Source organism: Crocodylus siamensis, chromosome 2 (genome assembly GCF_052110815.1).
Source record: "Crocodylus siamensis isolate JL-2025a chromosome 2, ASM5211081v1, whole genome shotgun sequence".
Classification (NCBI taxonomy): Eukaryota; Metazoa; Chordata; order Crocodylia; family Crocodylidae; genus Crocodylus; species Crocodylus siamensis.
Window position 1 is genome coordinate 38,027,841 of NC_143396.1, and position 21,952 is coordinate 38,049,792.

General features: G+C 43.8%; 1 protein-coding gene across 1 annotated transcript in view; it reads right to left on the minus strand.

The window, feature by feature from the left end:
* Nucleotides 1–450: 450 nt before the first annotated feature.
* SEPSECS (Sep (O-phosphoserine) tRNA:Sec (selenocysteine) tRNA synthase) overlaps nucleotides 451–21,952 on the minus strand; it is a 53,886-nt gene continuing 32,384 nt past the window's right edge. The window contains exons 9-11 of the mRNA XM_090035715.1: nucleotides 8,136–8,229; nucleotides 7,429–7,519; nucleotides 451–5,938 (exon numbers count right to left, since the gene is read on the minus strand). Of these exons, the coding sequence (XP_089891841.1) occupies nucleotides 5,671–5,938; nucleotides 7,429–7,519; nucleotides 8,136–8,229 (453 nt within the window). The 3' untranslated portion in view covers nucleotides 451–5,670. The remainder of the gene's footprint in view (nucleotides 5,939–7,428; nucleotides 7,520–8,135; nucleotides 8,230–21,952) is intronic.

Here is a 21,952-nt window from a genome sequence, read left to right on the forward strand (position 1 = left end):
AGTCTACAGATGAGGTTCAGGGCTTCTAGCAAACTACGGTTCCAGTCCGGTCGTGGAGAGAGAAGGAGAGGGAAGGGAAGGGACAGAGAGAGATGGATGTGGCCCTCAACAGGTCCTCTTTTGTTCAGCCAAAACAAATGCCCACCCCCGCTCCAAACAATTTACTTAGTTTCTACCTTGCATCACTACTTGTTATTGGTTGTATCACTTCTGGTGGGAAGGACTTCCCATGGCCTTGAGGAACATTCTCTTTCTTTGATTACAGAAGGAAAACATACAAACAATTAGTAACTATACCTTCCAATAAAGTAATGAAATGTTATAAATAAAAATAATATTATTTATATTTAGAAATGCAAATATCAATAGCTTTGCAATCTTCCATTAAAAACAACCTATTAAACAAACACTGTTTATAGAACCCTATCACAAAATAACAAACGTAAAAGGTTTGGTAATTCTTTTCCATTTATTTCTGTTAACAATACATTATGTTTTGGATTGTTTATATAAAATTTCATTTTCCAAGCAAGCCTAGGTAACAAGTTCTTATTAAATTAGGTAAAGTCTGTGCCCCTAGTAACTGAATTTAAATTAGAATACAACATAATAAATGGTGACACAGGAAGTGAGCGAGACTGCAAGATGAAGAACAAATTCTAGAAGTAGGATCTCATAGGTATTTAGTACAAGGCTCAAGTACACGTTTTGTAAAAAAAATTCCAATCAATTATTTGGTTAGATGCATTGCTGAGACGTGTGAAGTGAGCCATAAAAGAGAGTAGTAGGCACTAGAGGGTATTCAATTGAAAATGACTGGTGTGGGGGAAAAGGGATGATGGAAAAGGGGACAGATAGGGCACAAAGCCTGGCGGAGAAGAATCAGTAGGCCATGCAGTAAAAGCACAATTCTGAAAAAACTATCATACTTACTCAAAGATAAGATAACCCTGATTATAAGAGGACCCCCCTCAATAATTAGTTTCTACATATGGAAAATGTATAAATTTATTAGGTATAGAATCTAATTATTGGAGGCTTGCCTTGAATTTCCCCCCTCCCACTGTTACAACAGGGAGAATTAATTTAAGGGGTCAGGTAACCCGTTTGCACTCTGCCTCACTCCAACTTTTCCTGCTCTGCAGACCCTTCCTTACTGTCAGACCCTGCTCTCCCTCAGCAGAGGAAAGGAGGTACAAATTTGAACAACTGACCTTGAAATTAAACATAGTTGTAGTGATTTACACATTTTTTATATATATATATAAAAAAAATTTGTATTCAAGGCTAAATTAGCCAAAACTAATTCTAAATCCAAGAGTCCAGAACCATAAGTGGTCCTGTTACTGGTAAGCATCCTCTACCCACACCTGGGGTTTCAGATGTTTCCAAAACCTTTGGCGGGCATCCTACTTGCAGTCCCAAGCCCAGAGGCTTGGGGTTCGGATGCCCCTGAGTTTTGCTTGCCCTTGCTATGGCCTTAGCCATTAAAGCAAGCAAGGGAGGAGACTCCCATTTCCATAAACTGGGTTTAAAGCCGCTGTACCTCAGCAGGTACTGAACCATGCCAGATGAGCAACTCTCCTGCAGTGCAGTTCAGGAGGACTGTCTTCATGAACACAGATACATATTTACCCTGCGAGGTTAAGAAGCCACTATGCTTGACCTGAGCCTACAAACTATGCATTGTATTAGTCCAAAGCTAAAAGCTCAAGATTTACCATATAGTTCACTGGGCTGGGCCACATCAGAGTCGACAGCATTTTAAGCTATGGTGACCCCACAGCTCAGCATTGCTCAGTCTGTGTGCATATTTCAAACACCACCAACAAAGGATCAATGTGCCAATTAGCTTCCACTTACGACTACAACTGGGTGTTTTTGTCATGAGTCCTGGGATTGGAGTTCTGCTCCAAAGATTTATAGGCAAAAAAGACACAGGACAACCTGGTCCAGCTCTACCTCATAAAGGCCAAATGAGGGCTGACACAGGGATACTGGGTAAACTGTTTGGGGCCCCATTTGGTGATGTTTGCCAGACATTTTGGCTACTGAAGAAACAGCACTAATTGGAAATGGAAAAGAAATGTGCAGCTCAGCTGTGAGAGTGAAGAGGAAGTCAAAATATATGCACTGTAGTGGCTCATCCTGAATTGAAAAAAAGTCGGCACTGAGGGGGACTGTACTTAAAAGGCACTATTTTATTCAGACAGAGTGCATCAACCTATCCTAGCATGTTTGTCCAATACTGCTTCTTGGCCTCTTGTGGGCTAAAGCTGAGTGTAGGGAGTATCTGAAGTCCCAGACTAAAGAGTCTGGGATGGAGGATGCTTGCTTCTAATATCTGGGGGCATCCAAACTCAAAGACTTCTGAGCTTAGGCCTGCACATAGGATGCCTGCCAATGGATTTGGAAGTATCTGAAGTCCCAGGGTGATAGGTCTCAGGTGAAGGATGCTCACTGGTTATAGCACCATATGTGGTGTTTAGAAAGATTGAGTTCTGCCTGCTCAATTGATACGGCTTTTGGAACGATTGAGTTCTGCTCAGTTGATATGATTTGGAATGGATTTGGCTAATTTGACCTGGAACATGAAATACATTATTTAAAAAAAAAAAAAAAAGCATGTTTTCCCAATATGGGCCATTTGTTTCAGTTATGCTTAGTGTTGGTTGCATCAGTTAGTAATAGTTGGTTCCTATTACTGAGCATATGCTGTTTTTAGCAGCAGTTTACTAATAGACAATTTATCTAATAAGGTTTTCTTGTATTCAGATGTAAGATGAAGGGCTTTGCTGTTTGGAGAAACACCTTGTTTTGTATTCAAATAAATATGGTAATTACACATCTCTTCAATGGAACTACTTTCATACATAAACTTACACAGGAATTCTTCAAGATGAGGTACAAGTTGGATATGAGGCATCACTAGCATTAAGTAGAAAAGGTAAAAGTAATTTAAATCTGAAGAGGTAGGGAAGGAGCTAGTGAAAGGACTTTAAGGATGAAAGAATGACAGCAGATTAAAAGCAAAAGATCATTTAACATTCTCATTTTGGTGAACAATTTCAGTATCTGGACACTGGAAAGGTCACAGTAATGAACAGAGGAAATAAGCAGGATGCAGACAAGTGTTGATATATATATTGGAGTCATTGGTTACTTTTTAATTGATTAAATGTTTTTCTGTCAGAAACTGCCAGCAGAATCTTTCAATCCCATAGGATGGAAATAATTTTCTGTCCAGCTCGAATCTGTAGAGATCAAAACAGACAATTTTTTGAGCTGTGGCGAAGGAAGAATCAGCTCAGTGTGGATACAAATTTGGTCACAGAGGATTCCTGTGACAATATAAGAAAGAAAGAGATGATGAAAAATAAGTTACCAAATTTTAGCCACAGAAATATCAGGGAGAAAAACTGCTGAGATCTGGGACTGGAGAAGGAGAGGTGTTGTAAGTGGTGAGGTAGATTTGCATGTTATCACCATAAAGAAGATGTCTATGTGGCTGCCCAATTACTGCACATAAAAGAAGACCAGACACCAAAGACCCAAGCCCCATTCCCTAACAAGTATGAAAGGAGAAGGACCACAAGCAGGTTAAAACAGAATAAACGAGGATGTTTTCAAACTGGTAATGAAAAAGTCATTAGAATAGTTTTACCTGTTTCACGATATTCCATAGAGGAGATAATATCTAATCCAAAATAACTTGAGAACCAGAAGATTTTAAACTAGAAGAGGTAGCTCAGTACCTAGTCAAATCCATTAACTAGTAGAGTTGAGTGAATTATTTGCAATAAGCAATTTAAGAGGTTTTTCTGCTCTTAATACCCCTTGAGCCAAGTGCAATTTTCTTTTTTTTTTCTTGAATTGTTCATGTGGGAATATTATTCACCAAATGCTTATTTAAGTCTGTAAAATTGCTGGCACACACCACCTGAGACCATAGAGGAGAGTTTAATATTTGAATTCTGTGAAATACTCATCTAAGCTTTAATTTGTTTGTTCCCTGAATGAATGACCATGACTCATGAACAGGAGGAGGATTTGACTAAACCTCTGCAGTTTTGATTAACTGCTCCAACACATAACATAGTGGCAGGAACCATGCCATCTTTTTGCACCTCAAAACTGTGCCAGAGCTTTGTGCAGTGGTGAAGGCTGTAGTATGCTATGACCTTGACAAATGCAAGGTAGGAAAGTATGCTTACAGTCACAAGGACCAGGGATCAACCTATGTATTACATATCTCTTAGGATATGTCTGCATATCAGATGTGACTGTAGCACAAGTAGGTGCATATAGCTGGCTCACACAGGAGTAGCAGTGAAACAGTGGCAGCAAATCTTCAAGCTTAAATACAGTGAACTAAGGCCACTTTTTTCTGAATGAAAGCAGCCACATGGAGCTAATGCACTTTAGCTTATGTGCACTAATTTCCCCATTTTCATTATTTATCTTATTCCTTTATGTACACAAACCTTTAGTAAAGGGCCAATATTTTGATTTAGCAGTCAACAAAGGTGTATGGTTCTCCATACATGAAAAATCTAGGACATTCCCTGAAATAAATGTGGTGCTCCAAGGCATCATGACAGACTGACAGAGAAATATTGCAGAGTTGAGCTAATAAATGACTTGGCAGCTGCCACTCTGTATATGCTACATTAAAAATGGGAATTAAACTAAAAACTTTACAAATCTAAACCAACAATTTAAACCAACAGTCATCATGTCAGTGATACAGGCCCCTCATTTTCAGAACACCAATATTTTGCTAAGCTAACCAATTCAGTCAGCGCCACAGTATAGCTGGTGCAGCAATAGCATCACCTACAGGAGATGGTTCAGAAGTCTTCATATTATCCAAGTGCTAGAGTGAATCTTACATCCCAGGACACCCAGAGGGGCCAGCTGATCTCTTAACTGCTGTAACCTCCTCAAAGCTCAATGACACTACTATTTCTCCCTGCCTCAGGTCCACTGATTGCTTTCTTACAGGAGAGCCATTATCAAGGCAGAGATCAAATACAGGAGGCACTCCAGTTCCTTAGCTGTGAAAACTATCCAGACTTTAAATATGTGGCTGCTATTACAGCTATTCTGAGCATTACTAGGTAAGAAATCATAAGAAATTACCACTTTGAGCTGCCTCACTTTCTTGCATTTTTTTAAATGCTATTTAATACCCAACTCTCCTCTCATTCACACAAAGATTCAGTGGGGACTGGCTGCACATGGCCATCATGAATTAATCAGTATAAATATGGGAATGCCCTCATTCAATAGACATTTGATGAAATTAATAAAAGGCTTCCATATAAACCAGTAATGCAAATACCACCACAGAAAATTCAGTTTAAAATATTCCTCAATATTCATTGATTCTTTCTTCAGGTATTTCTCCAATTCCAATTCAAATTTGGCCTCAAGGAGAGTGCCAAAATAAAGTCTATTTTGACGGCGTAAGTGGTGATGCAGAAGCCTAGTGGCTGGGCCTCTATGCACAGGGAAGTGACTATCTTCCAACAATATTTTTAATATGAATTTTATCCAAGACGTTTTTTAACAGGGGTTAAATTTCTAATTCCCAGAACTGAAGATTCATAATGCAATATGATACAAACTTGACATCTTGCAAGAATAAATTACGCTAAGTTCCAAAATCTACATCTTGTTTGGTTCTTCTGGTTCTCCCTTGACTAGATCTGCATTACAATCATTTGTTTTAGGCACGTCTTTTCCTTTGTTTGTTTCTTTTCCAAAAGTCTTCAAACACTTATTGAGTCTTTTAAGAAACATGTCCACATCTTGCTTTTTCATGCCAATTGCTGAAGCAGCATTGAGGTAGGCACAAGGGTAGTTATCTGTATGTGACATAAAGCCTTTGAATGCATAGTTATTCACTGTTTGCTGAAAACTTCGGGGAACCACCCTGAAACAAATAATCACAGGTCAGTTTAAAATGCCCAGAGCTGTTTACAGATAATACACCCTTTTGAGATAATTTTACAACCAGTTTTTGTGTATAATCTACCTGTAAGTCAGAGGTGTTATTCAGCCTGGACTGAATTTGGTTTGCAGAGCCTCTCTACCTGGCTCACTATTTTACTGATGGGCCACCAGAAGCTGCAGCATGGTATAGCCTACCACAGAATTCAGTAGTACTTTTGGACTTGCTGGCTTTGGTGGTGAGCTTTGTTCATTGCTTCAGCTGCCCCCAAGCCCCTCCTGCCACTGGCAAACTCCCAAGAACCACTGCTATGGCTGAACCTCCCTGCTGCTACTGTACCTGCCTGCCACCACTGAGGTGGTCATAGTGGCCTACTAGGTGCCTTGGGCTAGATCAGGTTTGTGAAGTGCCCCATGATCCAGATTCACCCTGGGAACCCAGGTGAGTTTGACACCCCTTCTGTAAGTTATAAAAAAGTTCATGTCAATAACCTAGGATGAACAGGAAACACTGGAATAGAACCTTTGAACTTGATGAAACAATACACTGGAGACCGGTAACTTCTCAAATCTGGAATCTGTTGAGTCCAATCTACCCAAAAATGACCGGAGGAGCAGGACAAGTGAAGGTTGGGGTCAGGCAAAACAAGAACAGTATTAGACTGCAGTACACACAGATTTATTGTTGTTCATCTGTGAAGGAAGTGGAATAATCCAAACTAATGAAGCATGGCCTGTGATGTGGAAACATTCAGCTCTGCTGGAGAAAATGACATTACCTCTGTAACAGAAGCTAGTGTGGCAGCAGCAATATTCAGATTAAGGAATTCTGCCAAAACAAATTTTAGATCATGTTCTTCTTCTAAAGGGCTTAAACTGAAACCATTAAAAATGATTTGTCCTGCATTTCCCTTGCTACATTCAAGTATTTTTAAGAGTAAATTCATCTGAAATTAGCTCAGGTTGTAGGTCCCTCTAGCACAGGCAGTGCTGGAAAGCAGGTTGTCTTTCAAAAAGCAATGCAACATATTAAAGCTTAACAATGGGTTTTCCAGGTCTAGGGCAAAACTGTGCTAAGTGCTGTACAAATGCAGAATAAAGAGACAGTCCCTGCCACAAGCTGCTTGCCGTCAAAAACCCCAGGCACTCGAAAAGGATAAGTTACACAAGGCATCACTTGAAATATTAAGCAGAAACAAACTGCGTAACAGCAGATGCATACAAGTAAATAGGTTGCATTGAGCCACCTGAAGATAGCAAGGAAACCACTTTTTTTCCCTTCCATGCTTGGGTAATACTTACACTGATCAAGGGGTCATATTACATACTCTCTAGTGTGCGTGCAGAGGTGGTGGGGAAGCGGGGGTATGAACCATCACAACAAGATAAATTTAACTTGAGGTTTTTCCTTCTCTGTTGGTATTCAATTCAAACCTGGTCAGCTGAGAAAATTTTAAAGTTTCAAATGCTCACCTAGCTCCAGAAACTTGTCTTGTAAAAAGCATAGATCCAAGTTGTGTAACAGCAGTGTCACTGTGTTCCTCTAGGTTCTTTAGAGACATGGCTGCAGACATAAACAGCTTTGTTATAAAAATTGTAAAAAAGCACTTTTTTCACCAAGAACAAATCACTGATGGCATATTTTACTTCATAATGGACACCTGATTAAGTATTTGTATTAAAATATAATTATAATGTGCATTCTTATAGTACTTACTTTTTAGTTTTCTACTCCATGTAATTGTTTATTTATATGGTTAAATTGTGCACATGACCAAGGTAATGCATGGAGAAGTTTTACTTTTCAATGTTTAGCAGAGTTAGTGTTTATAAAAAAAAAATCCTAAATAAATGGAGTGACTCAATAGTAGTCTGTTTTACTGAGAATGAGTCCCAAACTATAAACTGTTTTCTTTATAACATATGATTAAAGACTGTGTCAGCCTTTATATTCCATTGATTAAACCACATATATTTTGGTCAAGAGCTGCTCTGTATATATACACAGGATCTGAGTCACTTCTGCACTTCTCCACTGTTTGACTAATGTAATTCCATTGAGTTCAATGAACTCACATTGGCTTCAGCTTGGTTTAATGGAGGGGTGAACTAGGTCTACACATGTGTACAAGAGAGTATCAGAAAAACTATATCTAATTGCAAATACAAACAGCAATTACCTAATGAAATAGGGTTGTGTGGTGTATCCAACAGTCTCTCATTGTGGATTTCTGCCAACTTCTTCAGCTCACTTGTAAGATACAAAAACATTTCCTGGAAAAGAAGGATACAGTTTTCAACTAACTTCAGTTTTTTATTCAACAGAGAAAGAAAGCAAGCTGTCAGCTGCCAAAATATCTCTTAAAAGAACAGAAGACCTATGGCTGAGTGGGATGATCCTGCTTGAGCAAAGGGTTGAATTAGATGATCTCCATAAAGTCCCATCCAGTCTTGTTTTTATGATTCTGCAATTCATTTAATGTGTACTAAACTTCATCTTAAGCAATTTACTCAAGTCACTGGACTATACTGTGCCCTTCACTAACGCAAGAAAACCTTTTCACCTATCAATCTTTCCCCATGTCCAGAGGGAATGGTTCAGTTTCCCCCACAGCACTCTCCTTCTACCTTAACCTGGTGGAGGGCTCTCTGTTTAGTCCAACATTTATGTTTGGAATCCCTTACATTTCTTCTGTTGGCCTGAAAAACACTTACACAGGAAAGGTAATATACCCTTAAGAAGTGTCCCAGAGTAAGATAAATCTTGTCCCCTCCCAGAATCCTGCTGCAACAAGGAGTCAGGTTTGTCTTAAGAAATGGCATAGTGGACCACTGATACTCCTGACAAAGGTCTCCCTGAATTGCAAGTGATAAGGTCTCACTACTTCAAGATAACCACTGCTAGGGGGACAGTAGAACAGACCAGAATTGCCAACGCCGATATTAATTCAGGGTTATAAGCCTTAGTTTTTCTTTCATATATTTCTCTATCATATGATAAATACATTTTTGTTTTCCCATTGTCTAAAAGATAAATAGCAGGGAGGGTTTTTAAAGCTCTAAGTATATATTTGTAATGCAGTGGCAGCTTGATGCTGTAGTCAGCCAGCCCTGAGCACCCTACCCACTCACTCCCACCAACGTACCCCAAGTCAGCAAATGAAGACTCTCTAGGAATCCCTCTTGCCTCCTCTCAAGTCCTCAGTCTCTAGTGGATTTGAAAGTAAGCTGCTGAGGACAACCCTTAAAGGACCTCATTGTACTTCTGTGTTTGGAGCGTGTCAGCAGCAGCGGGTGGCATACCATGTCACTCGCTCATTAGAACATAAGGAGGAGAACTGTTTTACTGTTACTGCTAGTGGCAGTCACTGAAAACTGCTGCCTGCGTTGTTTTCATCTGGAACAGCCTTCGAATAAGAATAACATACATCGTGGCATCAGTTATCATCAAAGAGCTGCATCTGCCGCCAGCTTTGAGAATCTGTCTGCATGAGAACGGAAAGCTGGTCAGCAACTTATATGCCTTGTCATTAACAAAGAGGGGCACTGACCTAGGTATTAGGTACCACATTTTACACTGTATGACATAGCTTGTGGTTCAGAAGAATCTGTGCCCCTCCATGTTCTCTCTCTGGGACAAGTAGCTGGTCTGGATGAAACTGCTTCTCAAAATCTTCTAAACCAGTGGTGCTCAACCCTGTGGCTGTTTAGGCTGGATAAGTGGCATAGGGCTGGTCTGCAGACTGGATCCTGGGTTAGGGTTGGTCCATGGGTGCAATCCAGTGTGCCAACTTAGTCCCATGAGTTGGATCTGGACATAGGTGCTGGCTTAACCACAGATCTGGCCATGAAGTGACCCCATGTGCTGGCCTGATCTAGTGCAAAGGACCACATCATCTGGTTTGTGGGACTCCCCACAGGTCCAGACATTTATCAGCAGGGAAGCCACAATTGCCAGTGTCACTACTCCCAAGGAACCAAATTTTTAGACTTATGGGGAGACCCACAGGCTGGATGATATGGCTGGATTTGGCCTGCAAGCTGGAGGTTAAGCACCATTGTTCTAAGCAGTCAGTTGGGTGTCAAAAATGTGTAATGTAATTTTATCAGACAGTACTATTATTGAAAGAGATGCTGTAAGCAGAAATGCTTAGGTATCCTGGTTAATGCATGCAACATCACGGAAAGCAACAGAACAAATAAATAAAAACAAACGATTAAAATTCCACAATCTTCACAGCATCACCTTCCTGACTGGTACCTGTTTTGCTGGGTTTTTAAGACTGTCTTTTAAACAGCACCTCCAAGAGATCTTACAGAACTAGCTGGGTTTGGAGGTGACCAGTTCTCTGCACAGCTCCTTCTCCGTACTGCTTCAAAGAACTGAAACACAGCTTAATTCTCTGAGAAACCAAGAGAAAAATACTTCCTGAGATGCCCCTCCCAATCACAATGATTCAGAAATAGAGCTATGCTATCCATGTAAATGAATTGGATTCAAAGGTAGCTGTAAACAACAGCACAAAGCTTTCTGCAGTATTCAGTTGCAAGGAGTTATTGGGAACAGTTAGCAGGGCTTGTAACTTGTGACAAATAATTGCTGTTTTGCAGTTTGAAATCAAACCGAGTGCTTCTCTGGTTTGAGTTCGATAATTTGCCCAGCTTTATTTACTATACTCTTTGTAGACCAAGATAAGTGTTCAGACACTTTTTTTATTGCTCCTCAGTGAAGACAAACACAACACTCATTTGTTATTTACTCCTCCAACACAATGAGCATCACTAATGTTCATATAATATATCAGTTTAATTTTGGGAATCCAATCTGTTAATTAATTAGTGCTCCCTCTGCTGGCTATATACTACTGCAGCAGTAGCAAAGAAAAATGCTGCAGGGTTGTGCAAACAGGAATATTGGGATATATTTCTTGATAAGAATGGTGATGAGAGAAAGGTAGATTCAAGCAGTAGGAATTCTTCAGGTGTTAATAACTGGCGGGTCTGTCGTATTTGGGAACTTCTGGATAGTACATTAATAGAATAACTTCATGTTTGTAATGCCTAGTTACTACTTCTAGCTTACATTTAGATCAGTTAAGATTAGATATCTAACCCACTAAAACAGCCCTCATATATGGAAGGACTGAGTGCAAGGAAATGAAGAAATGGAGTCTGGAGACCAAGGTATATGCATTTTCATTAGTCAAGCTGACTGTAGCTGTCCATGTACAAATTTAAATGTTCTCCTGTTTTTGTAAATTAACATGCTCTGCATTCTAGAATTTTTCTTCCACTTGGCAAACCTAACGGATACAAGTAGTTAGCTAAGCAGTTTACTGTACAATAAATTAATGGTGCTTCAGATTTGGCAATATTTTTGTGAGGTCAGATCTATAGCTGACCTCTATTATAAAATCCTTCTGTTGTGTGGGAAATTTATAAGCACCCCAAGCAAATATGTACAATAAGCTCTTACTTAAATGTAGCTGAATACAATTGATTTTCTATGGGGTAGGAACTATATTTAACTCAGTTTTAAAAGACTCTTATCATATGAAAGCTGCATTGAACAACTTGCACACTAAATGTCAGCTAAATTTCTAAGGGGAAAGAGTGAATGAGAAAGTGAAACACTGCATTACAAAACCTCAGCTGGCTATTGAGAGAAATGCTAAGTTATACAAAAAAGTATTGCATTTCTTTTGGTCTGCCAGATTGATTTCTAACCCCTAAAAACAATGAAATCTAACAAGAAACTGAAAATTCAGCAATCCTAGAGGCAGTGTACGTCAAATGTGCCAAATGACATGGTTATGTTAGACATAATGGCCAGCTTCCACAGAAGTTTGCACAATATTATCAAGAAACTTTTGAAAGAGTCAGCTAAAATGAGTGTTGTTTCTGGAGCCAGTCCTGGTAACCTAGAAAGAAGGGACGAGATCTTTGGCTGCTGGAAACTGGTGCAGCTTCACTGATTTCAGCAACGCAAAATTCTAGTTAATCTCATAAGAAAATCGCTCCCATTTTAATTTGATTTCAGGTCAATCTATAAAAATATCTACAGCTCACTGCAAATATACATACTGTGTGATGGACATGAATCCTCCATTCCTGAGGAGGGTAAGATTTCATTGGTTAGGAAGGACTTTCAAATCTTTATACTTTAATACAAAAACTTGACCTAATGATATGCTGTAACAAGCAGTTGACTCATATCACATTTACTGTCTAAAATTTTAGCTTTCAGAAATTGCACTAGGACTAGTGGACTTCCCTTCTAAGTCTGTGGAGTTAAAATTATTAGTTGTGGTTTTTTGTGGTGATACCTAGAGTCCCCTCTGTACTTGGGGCTGCACACATATCAAACAAGGTATTTCCTACCCCAAGCAAACTTAGAGTTTGAAACGAGGGGAAGCAAATTCTATACTGTTCCTCTAAGAGTCAAAACAGTTTAGGTAAAAATATTTCATTTTTTAATTTCACAATACTTCAAGATCAAATTAGCTTTAAAGATCATGTACTTTTAAATTAAAATCCCTGTAAATTTTGGCCCAAATGAAATGTTTCAGTCAACCTAAAACAAAAGTAATTTTATGGTTTTCAGTTTGGTCAGACAAATTAAATCAATTGCATAGCTGTATTGACAAACCCATTAATCACCAGAACATCTTTGTCAATATAATCATCACAATTTTTTTTCAAATACTGGAGCAGAAACAGAATTGTTATTGCACCCGCATTTTCATAGGTTCAATTTAAATAAATGGGAATTCTGGGTGTCTAAGCACCTCTGAAATTAACTTCTTTTAGGCTACAGACAGAAGTTACACAAAAACCAATTTAAGTGATCAGAAACCGGTTTAAACCTGGAACAAAACATAAGTTCAGTACACATACACCAGTTTTGAAATGGCTGAAACTGGCTTGAATGTAGTATATCAGACTTAACTGATTTAGGTCAAACTGGTTTATGGAACTTCTGCCCCAGACCCCTTCTTGGTTCAAGTTAAATCGCAGTCCCTCAGCATCCCAGGATGCTTTGCAGCCCTGGGCTGGGCTATGCTGTCTGCTTGAGCAGAGGAGGGTTGGCCCTGCGCCTCTGCTCTGTAGCCAGAGCAGTGAAGGCTGCTGGACAAGGGAGTGGAGGTGGGAAAGCTGGCTGGGGACAAAGCCTGGTCTGCCTGGCAGGAGTGGAGCACCCCTACCAGACTTCCCCTGTGCTAGAACAGAAGGGGCAGGGGCCATCAGACTTGGGCAGAGGGGAAGGAGCGGGGTTTAAATCCCTTCTATGGCCCACGGGATCCCAGCCTCAGTCTGTGTGGGGAGGGTTGCCACACTTCTGCCCCCACACCCCACTACCTGTTCAAATGGGGGTGAGAGCAGCCCCTGCCAAGGTTTTCTTTCTCTCTTCCTGCTCAAGCAGAGAGCAGGGGGCATGGCCATGGCATGAACTGGACCAGAAGGGTAAGGTGGAGGGAAGCGGGGTTTAAACCCCCCCCACTGCTGAAGGGATGGAAGTGCTGCTCTAGCACCCTCCAGCTTCTAAAACCCTGAGCCACTGCAGACATCTAGCTGTATTTTTGGAATCAAAAGTGAAAGTCTGTTCACTTGCTTCTTCTCAGTTCAATCCACACCTTAGACTAACATGCAAACATGCAAAGATTGAACTGATTCAGGCTTGGGCTTTCTGAATGTCTACTGAAAACGACTATAAATTCCATATAAACAGAAAATCCTTCAGTACCTTCTTAAGACCTCAAACTACAACATGGGTATCTAACACAAGACAAAATTTATGACAGAAGCAACTGTCTCCTTTTCTAAATGACTAAAAGAGTATTTGAATCTTGGCACTCAAAACTTCTAGCTTTTATAAGTTTGAAATATATTTGTTCTCTCGCTACTTATTTGTTTCATTTAGAACCAGAACGGCTGCAAACCTTTATATTAAATTTTATGAACAGCATACAAAACGTTTATTTTTCTTGATACAATCTATGGTTTCTTATATAAATGATAAAACATGTCAAACAGCTATAAATCAAAGGGTGCCTCCCTACATGCAGGGGCATGTGCTTGCAGTGACAAAAAAGTAGTAGCATGAATTTGTGCTGCTACTTTTTGCTGCTGTGCATGCCTCTGCACACACTTTGGTATGGGGCAAAATGCCCCGCTTCAGGGAAACTGCCATTTCCCTGCTCCTCCTGGTGTGCTGGAGGAGCTGGGACAGAACTAGAAGAGGGATGATGCTCTGGCTGGCAGCCAGAGCATCTCCTGGGAGGACTAAGCCTCTGTGTCTGCTGGCACATGCTCCTGTGGTGTGTGCTATGCCACTTTTTGTGTGTGTGTGTGCAGAGTTCTTTGTTTGTTTGTTTGGGGGGGGGGGAGGGAGGAGGATAGGTTGCTGCCAGGATTTCCTGGTAGCAAATCTTGCACCAGGCACATTTTAATGTGCCAAGGGTATGGCCTGTGGCATTACAAATAGGTTTGTGGTGCCACAAACTGCACATGCCTCCATGTCTGGATCTGGCCAAAGAATGCATCTTTTGGGTCATTATGGCATATAAATGACTCATATTAGGTGTCCCACCCCATGGTCGCCACCTTGGGACCAGACATCCCACCCCTAAACCCTGACCTTTGCCATGGGAAGTCCCTTCCCTTGCCTCCAGAAGTACTCCTTTTTAAGAAGGAGATTTACCATCTTGGAGCCAAACCCTCCCGCCCCAAATTATATATTAAAAATCAAACATCTACAAGACCTTATTTTAATTTTATTTCAAAAAATATTTGTCCTGATTTGTGTACGTTTACATCATATATATCAAGGTAGTTGCATAATAACTCAAAATGAAGTCTTAGTCTTGTATATGGTGGATGGGTGGGTATGGGGTTTGTGGGAGACTGTGCGTGTGTGTGTGGGGGGTGCGTGTGTGGACTTTGTGCAGAGGCGTGGGTGGGTATGGGGTTTGTGGAGGGCTCTGTGTGTGGGGGGGTTTGTGGGGGGGCTGGGTATGGGTTTGTGGGGAGCTGTGGGTGTTTGTGTATGTGCGGTATGGGGGAGGAAGTGGGGGTGGATGTGTGGAGAGGTGTGGGTAGATATAGGGGGGTTTGTTTTTGGGAATGTGTGGGGGCATGTAGGGTTTGTGAGGGGCTGTAAGGTGTGTGCATGTGTGAGACCACTCTACAAACACACTCCTCTCACACATTCCCCCCCACATTGCACACAGCCCCTGCCGCCAGTGGTAGCAGCAGACAACGGGCCCTTGGGGTGCTCATGGTCCACAGCAGGCGGCATCCCCCAGCAGCCTGCACTCCTGATAAGCTCCAGGGCTAGACTTCGGCGGGCTTTAAACTAGGCTCGTCGGGGGAGGGGGAAGATGAGGGCGGAGGAGACGATGAGATACCAGGCCCAGCAACAGCCAGCGAGCCCAGACCAATGGTCAAAACGGAGAAACAGGTAAGCGTTGGGGGACGGGGCATTGCTGAGACTAGGGGGTCAGTGGGCACAACCGCTGAAGGCCTCAAATGCCTCTACACGAATGCTCGAAGTATGGGGAAGAAGCAGGAGGAACTCGCCCTCCTCCTAGCTGTCACCAGCCCTGACATAGTAGGGATCACAGAAACGTGGTGGGACTCATCGCATGACTGGGCGGTGAGTGTCAAGGGCTATAGGCTATACAGGAAGGACAGGATAGGAAGGAAAGGTGGAGGAGTAGCACTCTACATCAAGGAGGAATATACTTCCTCGTTAATTAGCATGGGGGTAGAGGGGGGGCACTCTGAGGTGCTCTGGGTTAGAGTAAAAGGCAGTCCAGGGGAGAGAGACTTAACGGTGGGAGTCTACTATAGACCTCCCAACCAGGGAGAAGAGCTCGACCTGGAATTCTTAGGTCAGCTTACAGAGGCAGTGAGGGCTAAGGATGTGGTCATCATGGGGGACCTGAACTTCCCAGACATCTGCTGGGAGGAGCAGTCAGCCAAGTCTGATCGCTCACGTCGGTTCTTAGCCAGACTGCAGGACCTCCATCTAACCCAGGAGGTGCACAGTCCCACCAGGGGAGACGCCTTGTTGGACCTAGTGCTGGCCACGGGTGATGACCTGGTGAGGGGGCTGCGGGTGATGGGCCACCTGGGAGACAGTGATCATCGCTTGCTGGAATTCACCATCCAGCGTAAGGTGGCAAAGGGCTGCAGCAAGGCAACAGCCCTAGACTTTAGGAGGGCTGACTTCAACAAGCTAAGGAGGATAGTTGGGGAAGCGCTGAGGACCCAGAGGGGAAGGGAATCAGATGTCGAAGGTGAGTGGTTGCTCCTTAAGGAGACGATCCTCCATGCCCAAAGGGAGGTAATCCCAACAAGGGTCAAAGGGAGCAGGAGGGCACATAAACTCCCATGGCTCACTAAGAGCATCCGGGAATGTCTCCTTGCTAAAAGGGAGGCATATACCCAATGGAGAGATGGGGTCATCGCCAAGAAGGACTATGTTATAGTCGCCCGAGGATGTAGGGGGGCAGTCAGGAGGGCCAAGGCAGAGTTGGAGATAGGACTAGCTTCCCGGATTAAGGACAATAAGAAGTCCTTCTTCAAATACATAGGGGGTAAAAAGAGGGTCCCGGGTAATGTGGGGCCCCTGCAGGACACGATGGGCAACTTAGTCATCACGCCAGATGACAAAGCTAACATATTTAACGATTTCTTTGCCTCTGTCTTCCTAAGTAGGGACCAGTTCAGCCACCTCCCTGCTGGGCCCCCCTCGGGCCCCGGGAAAGACACGCCTGGGCCAGGGGTTAGCGAGGAGTTAGTTAGGGTACTTCTGGAGAAGCTGGACGTGTTCAAGTCCGCTGGTCCGGACGATCTTCACCCTAGGGTTCTACAGGAACTGGCTGAGGTCATTGCGGGACCCCTGGCACGGCTCTATGAGCACTCGTGGTGTTCTGGCGAGGTGCCGGAGGACTGGAAGAGGGCCAATGTGGTCCCTATCTTCAAAAAGGGAAAAAAAGAGGACCCGGGAAATTACAGGCCAGTTAGTCTGACCTCAATCCCGGGTAAGCTCTTTGAAAAAATTATCCTGGCACACATCCAGGAGGGCCTTGCGGGGGAATGCATGCTCAGGGGCAACCAACATGGGTTTATCAGTGGCAGGTCTTGTCAGACCAACCTGGTGGCCTTTTACGATCAGGTCACCAAATCATTAGACGTAGGGGTTGCTGTGGATGTAGTCTTTTTGGACTTCCGGAAGGCTTTCGACACTGTCTCTCACCCTGTCCTCATCAAAAAGCTGGGAGACTGTGGTGTCGATGCCCACACGGTCAAATGGGTCGCCAACTGGTTGGAGGGCCGCACCCAGAGGGTGGTAGTGGATGGGTTCTTCTCGACCTGGAAGGATGTGGGCAGTGGGGTTCCGCAGGGCTCGGTCCTCGGGCCCGCACTGTTCAACATCTTCATCAGTGACTTGGATGAGGGGGTAGAAAGCACCCTGTTCAAGTTTGCTGATGACACTAAGATGTGGGGGGATGTGGGTGCACTAGAAGGGTGCAATAGGCTACAAGCTGACCTTGACAGGTTGCAACGGTGGGCGGATGAGAATAGGATGGGGTTTAACACTGATAAGTGCAAGGTGTTGCACATGGGGAGGAAGAACCGGCACCACACTTACAGGTTGGGGAACTCTCCTCTTGCCAGCACGGAGACGGAAAAGGATCTTGGAGTCGTCATTGACTCCACGATGAACATGGGCCGGCAGTGTGGGGAGGCAGTCAAGAAGGCCAATCGTACCCTATCATGCATCCACAGATGCATCTCGAGCAGGTCCAGGGAGGTGATCCTCCCCCTCTATGCGGCACTGGTCAGGCCGCAGCTGGAGTACTGCGTCCAGTTCTGGGCGCCACACTTCAAGAGGGACGTGGACAATATGGAAAGAGTTCAGAGGAGGGCCACTCGTATGATCAGGGGTCAGCAGGGCAGGCCTTATGAGGATAGGCTACGGGACCTGAACCTGTTTAGCCTCCACAAGAGAAGGCTAAGGGGGGACCTTGTGGCCTGCTACAAACTGGTCAGGGGGGATCAGCAGGTATTGGGGGAGTCCCTGTTCCCCCGTGCGCTGCCAGGAGTGACCAGGAATAACGGTCACAAACTGGCGGAGGGTAAGTTTAGATTAGATATTAGGAGGCGCTACTTCACAGTCAGGGTGGCTAGGGCCTGGAACCAGCTTCCAGGGGAAGTGGTGCAGGCTCCTAGCCTGGGGATTTTTAAAAGGAAGTTAGATGAGCACCTTGCCGGGGTCATCTGACCCCGGTGCTCTTTCCTGCTAAGGCAGGGGGTCGGACTAGATGATCTACCTAGGTCCCTTCCGACTCTAGCTACTATGAAACTATGAAACTATGAAACTGCTGGCTCCACTGCACAGGGCTCACATGCCTGAGCCCCCGGTGGCACAGGTCATGGGGCTTGGCCAGGGAGCCAGGGAGAGGGATGGGCCTGGCTTGGCTCCATAGCATTGAGCTTCCTGCAGTTCCCCACGACTCGCATGTAGCAGTGAGCAGGGCCAGCCAACAGCTTCATTGCATGGGACTCCCCCTAGAGGCATGCAGTTCAGACAAAGAACCCAGGAACTGCATGCAAGCCCCACGTGATCGAGCCAGGCAGACTCATGCCCCAGCTGACCTGGGTTCTATGTTCCTGCTGGCCCGCCCTGGGTTCCTGTGCTCCTATCCAGCTGCTGCTTCACTCCCACCTGCCCCCACCACTCCTCCCTGTCACCTCCACTACCACCCCACTTCTCCTACCCCACCCACCACCACTGCTGCCCTTCCCCTGCCACTTCCCTACTCCCTCCTGCCACCACTTCCCATCCACCACCACTTCTGTACCAGCAGGGCCGGGGTCAGGGCCATCCCACAAGCAAGGGTGGGAGTACAGCATGCACTGCCCCCATGAGAGTGGGGTGGGGCTTGGCCCCATGCAAGCACAGCAGAGGCAGCCCAGAGCCAGGTCAGATACAGTAAATTGGTAGGCACCCACCACCCATGGGCTGGATGAAATCGCCTGATGGACTGTTTCCAGTCTGCAGGCCATATTTTGCCTGCCCCTGGCCTACAGTCTGATATCACTGATATCATGGCCCCATCATTCTAGGTACTATGCAAACACATAGTAAAAGATGGTTATTGGTTCAATTAACATAATGTAAGCAAAGCAGCATGAGTCTTTACATGTGATGACAGTGAAGGGCTAGAAAAGGGCGGGGGGGGGGGGAGGGGGGAGGCTTCCAGTGGCCTATTTGCATTCCTTCTCTGAAAGCAGCAGGATACTCCTAGAGAAAACACTTGCAGTCAGCTCTTCCCTGCAGGCACACCTCCTGTACTCATCCTTCAGAACAGCATCAACTTCTCATCTATATTCACTTTTCCCCAGGCACCAGTACCCCCGCTTCACTGTTCTGCCCTAGGACAAATGACCACTTCTCCCCATTTCTCCACAGATCCTTATAGCTCCCCAAGTCCTTAAACAACTGCACACCTAATGAATGCTGATCCTTTGAACAGCCCACTCCCTGTATATTCCTCTCTCTGTCAGATACATTTTGCCTCTTAAACCAGCTTTCCCTAGAGAAATAGAAATTGGATAGTCTAAGGCTTTTGTTTCCCCTTCCACTGTAAGAGATTAACCACTTATCCATGACAATGTGAGCTTTTTGTTTTGAGCTGAGCTCAAATAACCTGAAATAATATTTGAAATGAATAAGGATAAGATAAGAAAAGAAAGAGAAAATACTTCGAGTTTTTTTATAGCCTGACTTCTTTTTTGGGTAGGTGTAGCTGTACCAATATAGAAAAGAGTACTCAATGTCATGCTATAAATAGCTCCTGCTGAGAGCGTAATAGCTCTGCCTCTGCTTTTGCAGGGCACAAGCAATAAACTATCACTATTAAATTTTTACAGTTCAGGAACAAGCACATTTAAAACAAAAAGTTTCTTATTTCTACAACAAATCCAATAAAAGAAACATATTTACACCACATATAGGGCTGCATTTATGGAGTATAACCACATTTTGAATTTAAAAAAACTTGTCTATTGAATGAAGCTGTAAAAATCTAATGTTTTATTCACTTTAAAATCCTACTTCCAAGAAAATGGTGTCCTTATTTTTTAAATGCATACCTATTCATTAGGACATTTTATTTACCAAAGAATTACCAAATTATTTATGACTGGCAATGCCCAATACTCTGCATTGCATTTTTACTACTACTGTAAATCTTACAATCCAAACCAACTTTACAGAAAGCACAAATAATGTTTGACATTTTTAGGGAAAAAGTGTAAGGGAAAAGAAATATTATTTTTGATGCAGACATCAGTATATACAATCATCCAAAACAGAAGATTACTAGACAATTTATTTCACAGATCACACCTGTTCTTTTTAATGTTCCATACATGACATCTTGTAATTTAAAGCCTCTGGATCACCTCCCACTTCATTTCCAAAACTTAACCTTACTCATAACTATAACTGATTACATTTCTACTTAATTACAGAAGTTGCTTATACCAGTTACTCTTCCTCACTTCTAATTGCTTCTACAGACACTTAAATACCATACAAAAACATTAAGTGCCTGTAGAAAGACTTGGAAACAAGATCAAATACCATGTTGACCTGACAGATTTTCACAAACTAGCAGCAAGTGGTCAGCAGACAACAGACATTGGGCTCAACACTAAATATAGTAATGGAACAGAATTTCGGATGATTTTAAATACCTATTTATTTCAGGCTATGGTGAAGTTATCCACAATTTCTATATATGATATTATGTGCAAAAATATGCTTAAAATGTGAAGGGGGCAAAGTCAAGCACTGAAACGACAGGAAGCACTAGAGTGCCCACAAAATTTTAGCTAAGCCCCCTTAAGTGTATGCATTATGTTGAGTTGTGCTCAATATGACACAGAAACTCTGTGATGGAGCCAGTATAGAACTATGATTTTTCAGGTCCTAGACTAGTGCCGTAAGTCGAGCATCCTTTCTCTATGTGCAATCTTCTACATCAATCATGACCCATCTGGAGGCAAAGATCCTACAATAAAGTACTGTGTGATCATATGATTAAAGACTACCATGGGCCCCAAAGGGCTAAATTAAAAATGCTCAGGAACCCATAACTTTTGGGCATTTACTAGGGCTGTCAATTAATTGCCATTAATGTGAACGATTAATGCAAGAACAAATTAACACATGACTTTTTTTGTGTGTGTGTTAATTGTGCATGTGGTTTTGGAGCCTGGGCCTGGGCTGCTCTGCCCTGCTAGTTATCGCTGATCCGGACCACCCTGCGAGGTGGGGGTGGCTGTAACAGAGGAGCCGTAGGACAGCCTGGGTGCAGGCTCTGGGTGGCTGAAGCAGGAAGCGGGCGGGAGGCGGGTGCATACCCACAATGCCAGGGCCCTTGGCAGCATTGAGGGTTTGGATAAGGAGGCGCTGAGCTGCAGTGCGGCTGCCTGGCACTCTTGGGTCCCATTGCTTGGGGTCAAAGTGGGCCAGAACTGCCTGCGATGTCCAGCACGAGCCGCTTCTGGGCGCACATCCCTGATCCAGGCCCTGGAGAAATGGTGGCGATGGAGGTCTTGCACCCTGTACCGCCCAGAGGCAACTGCTGCCAAGGGCAGGATTCCTGTGGAGTAACCTCCCGTAGCCCCTGGCCTGCACTGCACCATACACCCAGCCCCAGCCCAGTGCTGCCAGATCCCAGATTGGGCTGAGCTGCTGCTTACCTCCCTGCGCTGCCAGGATTCCTGCCGAGACCCGCACAGCGCTTGGCAGTGGCAGTGCTAGGCTGGGGCCAGGCATGTGGGCATGGGCTGTGGGGAGTGGCTCAGTGGGAGTCCCACTTCCACCGACCAGCAGCAGCTGCTTCTGTGGGGATGCAGGGTGCGGGGCTGCCATTGCCTCCGCTTCCCAGGGGTCCAGACTAGGGATGCATGGGGA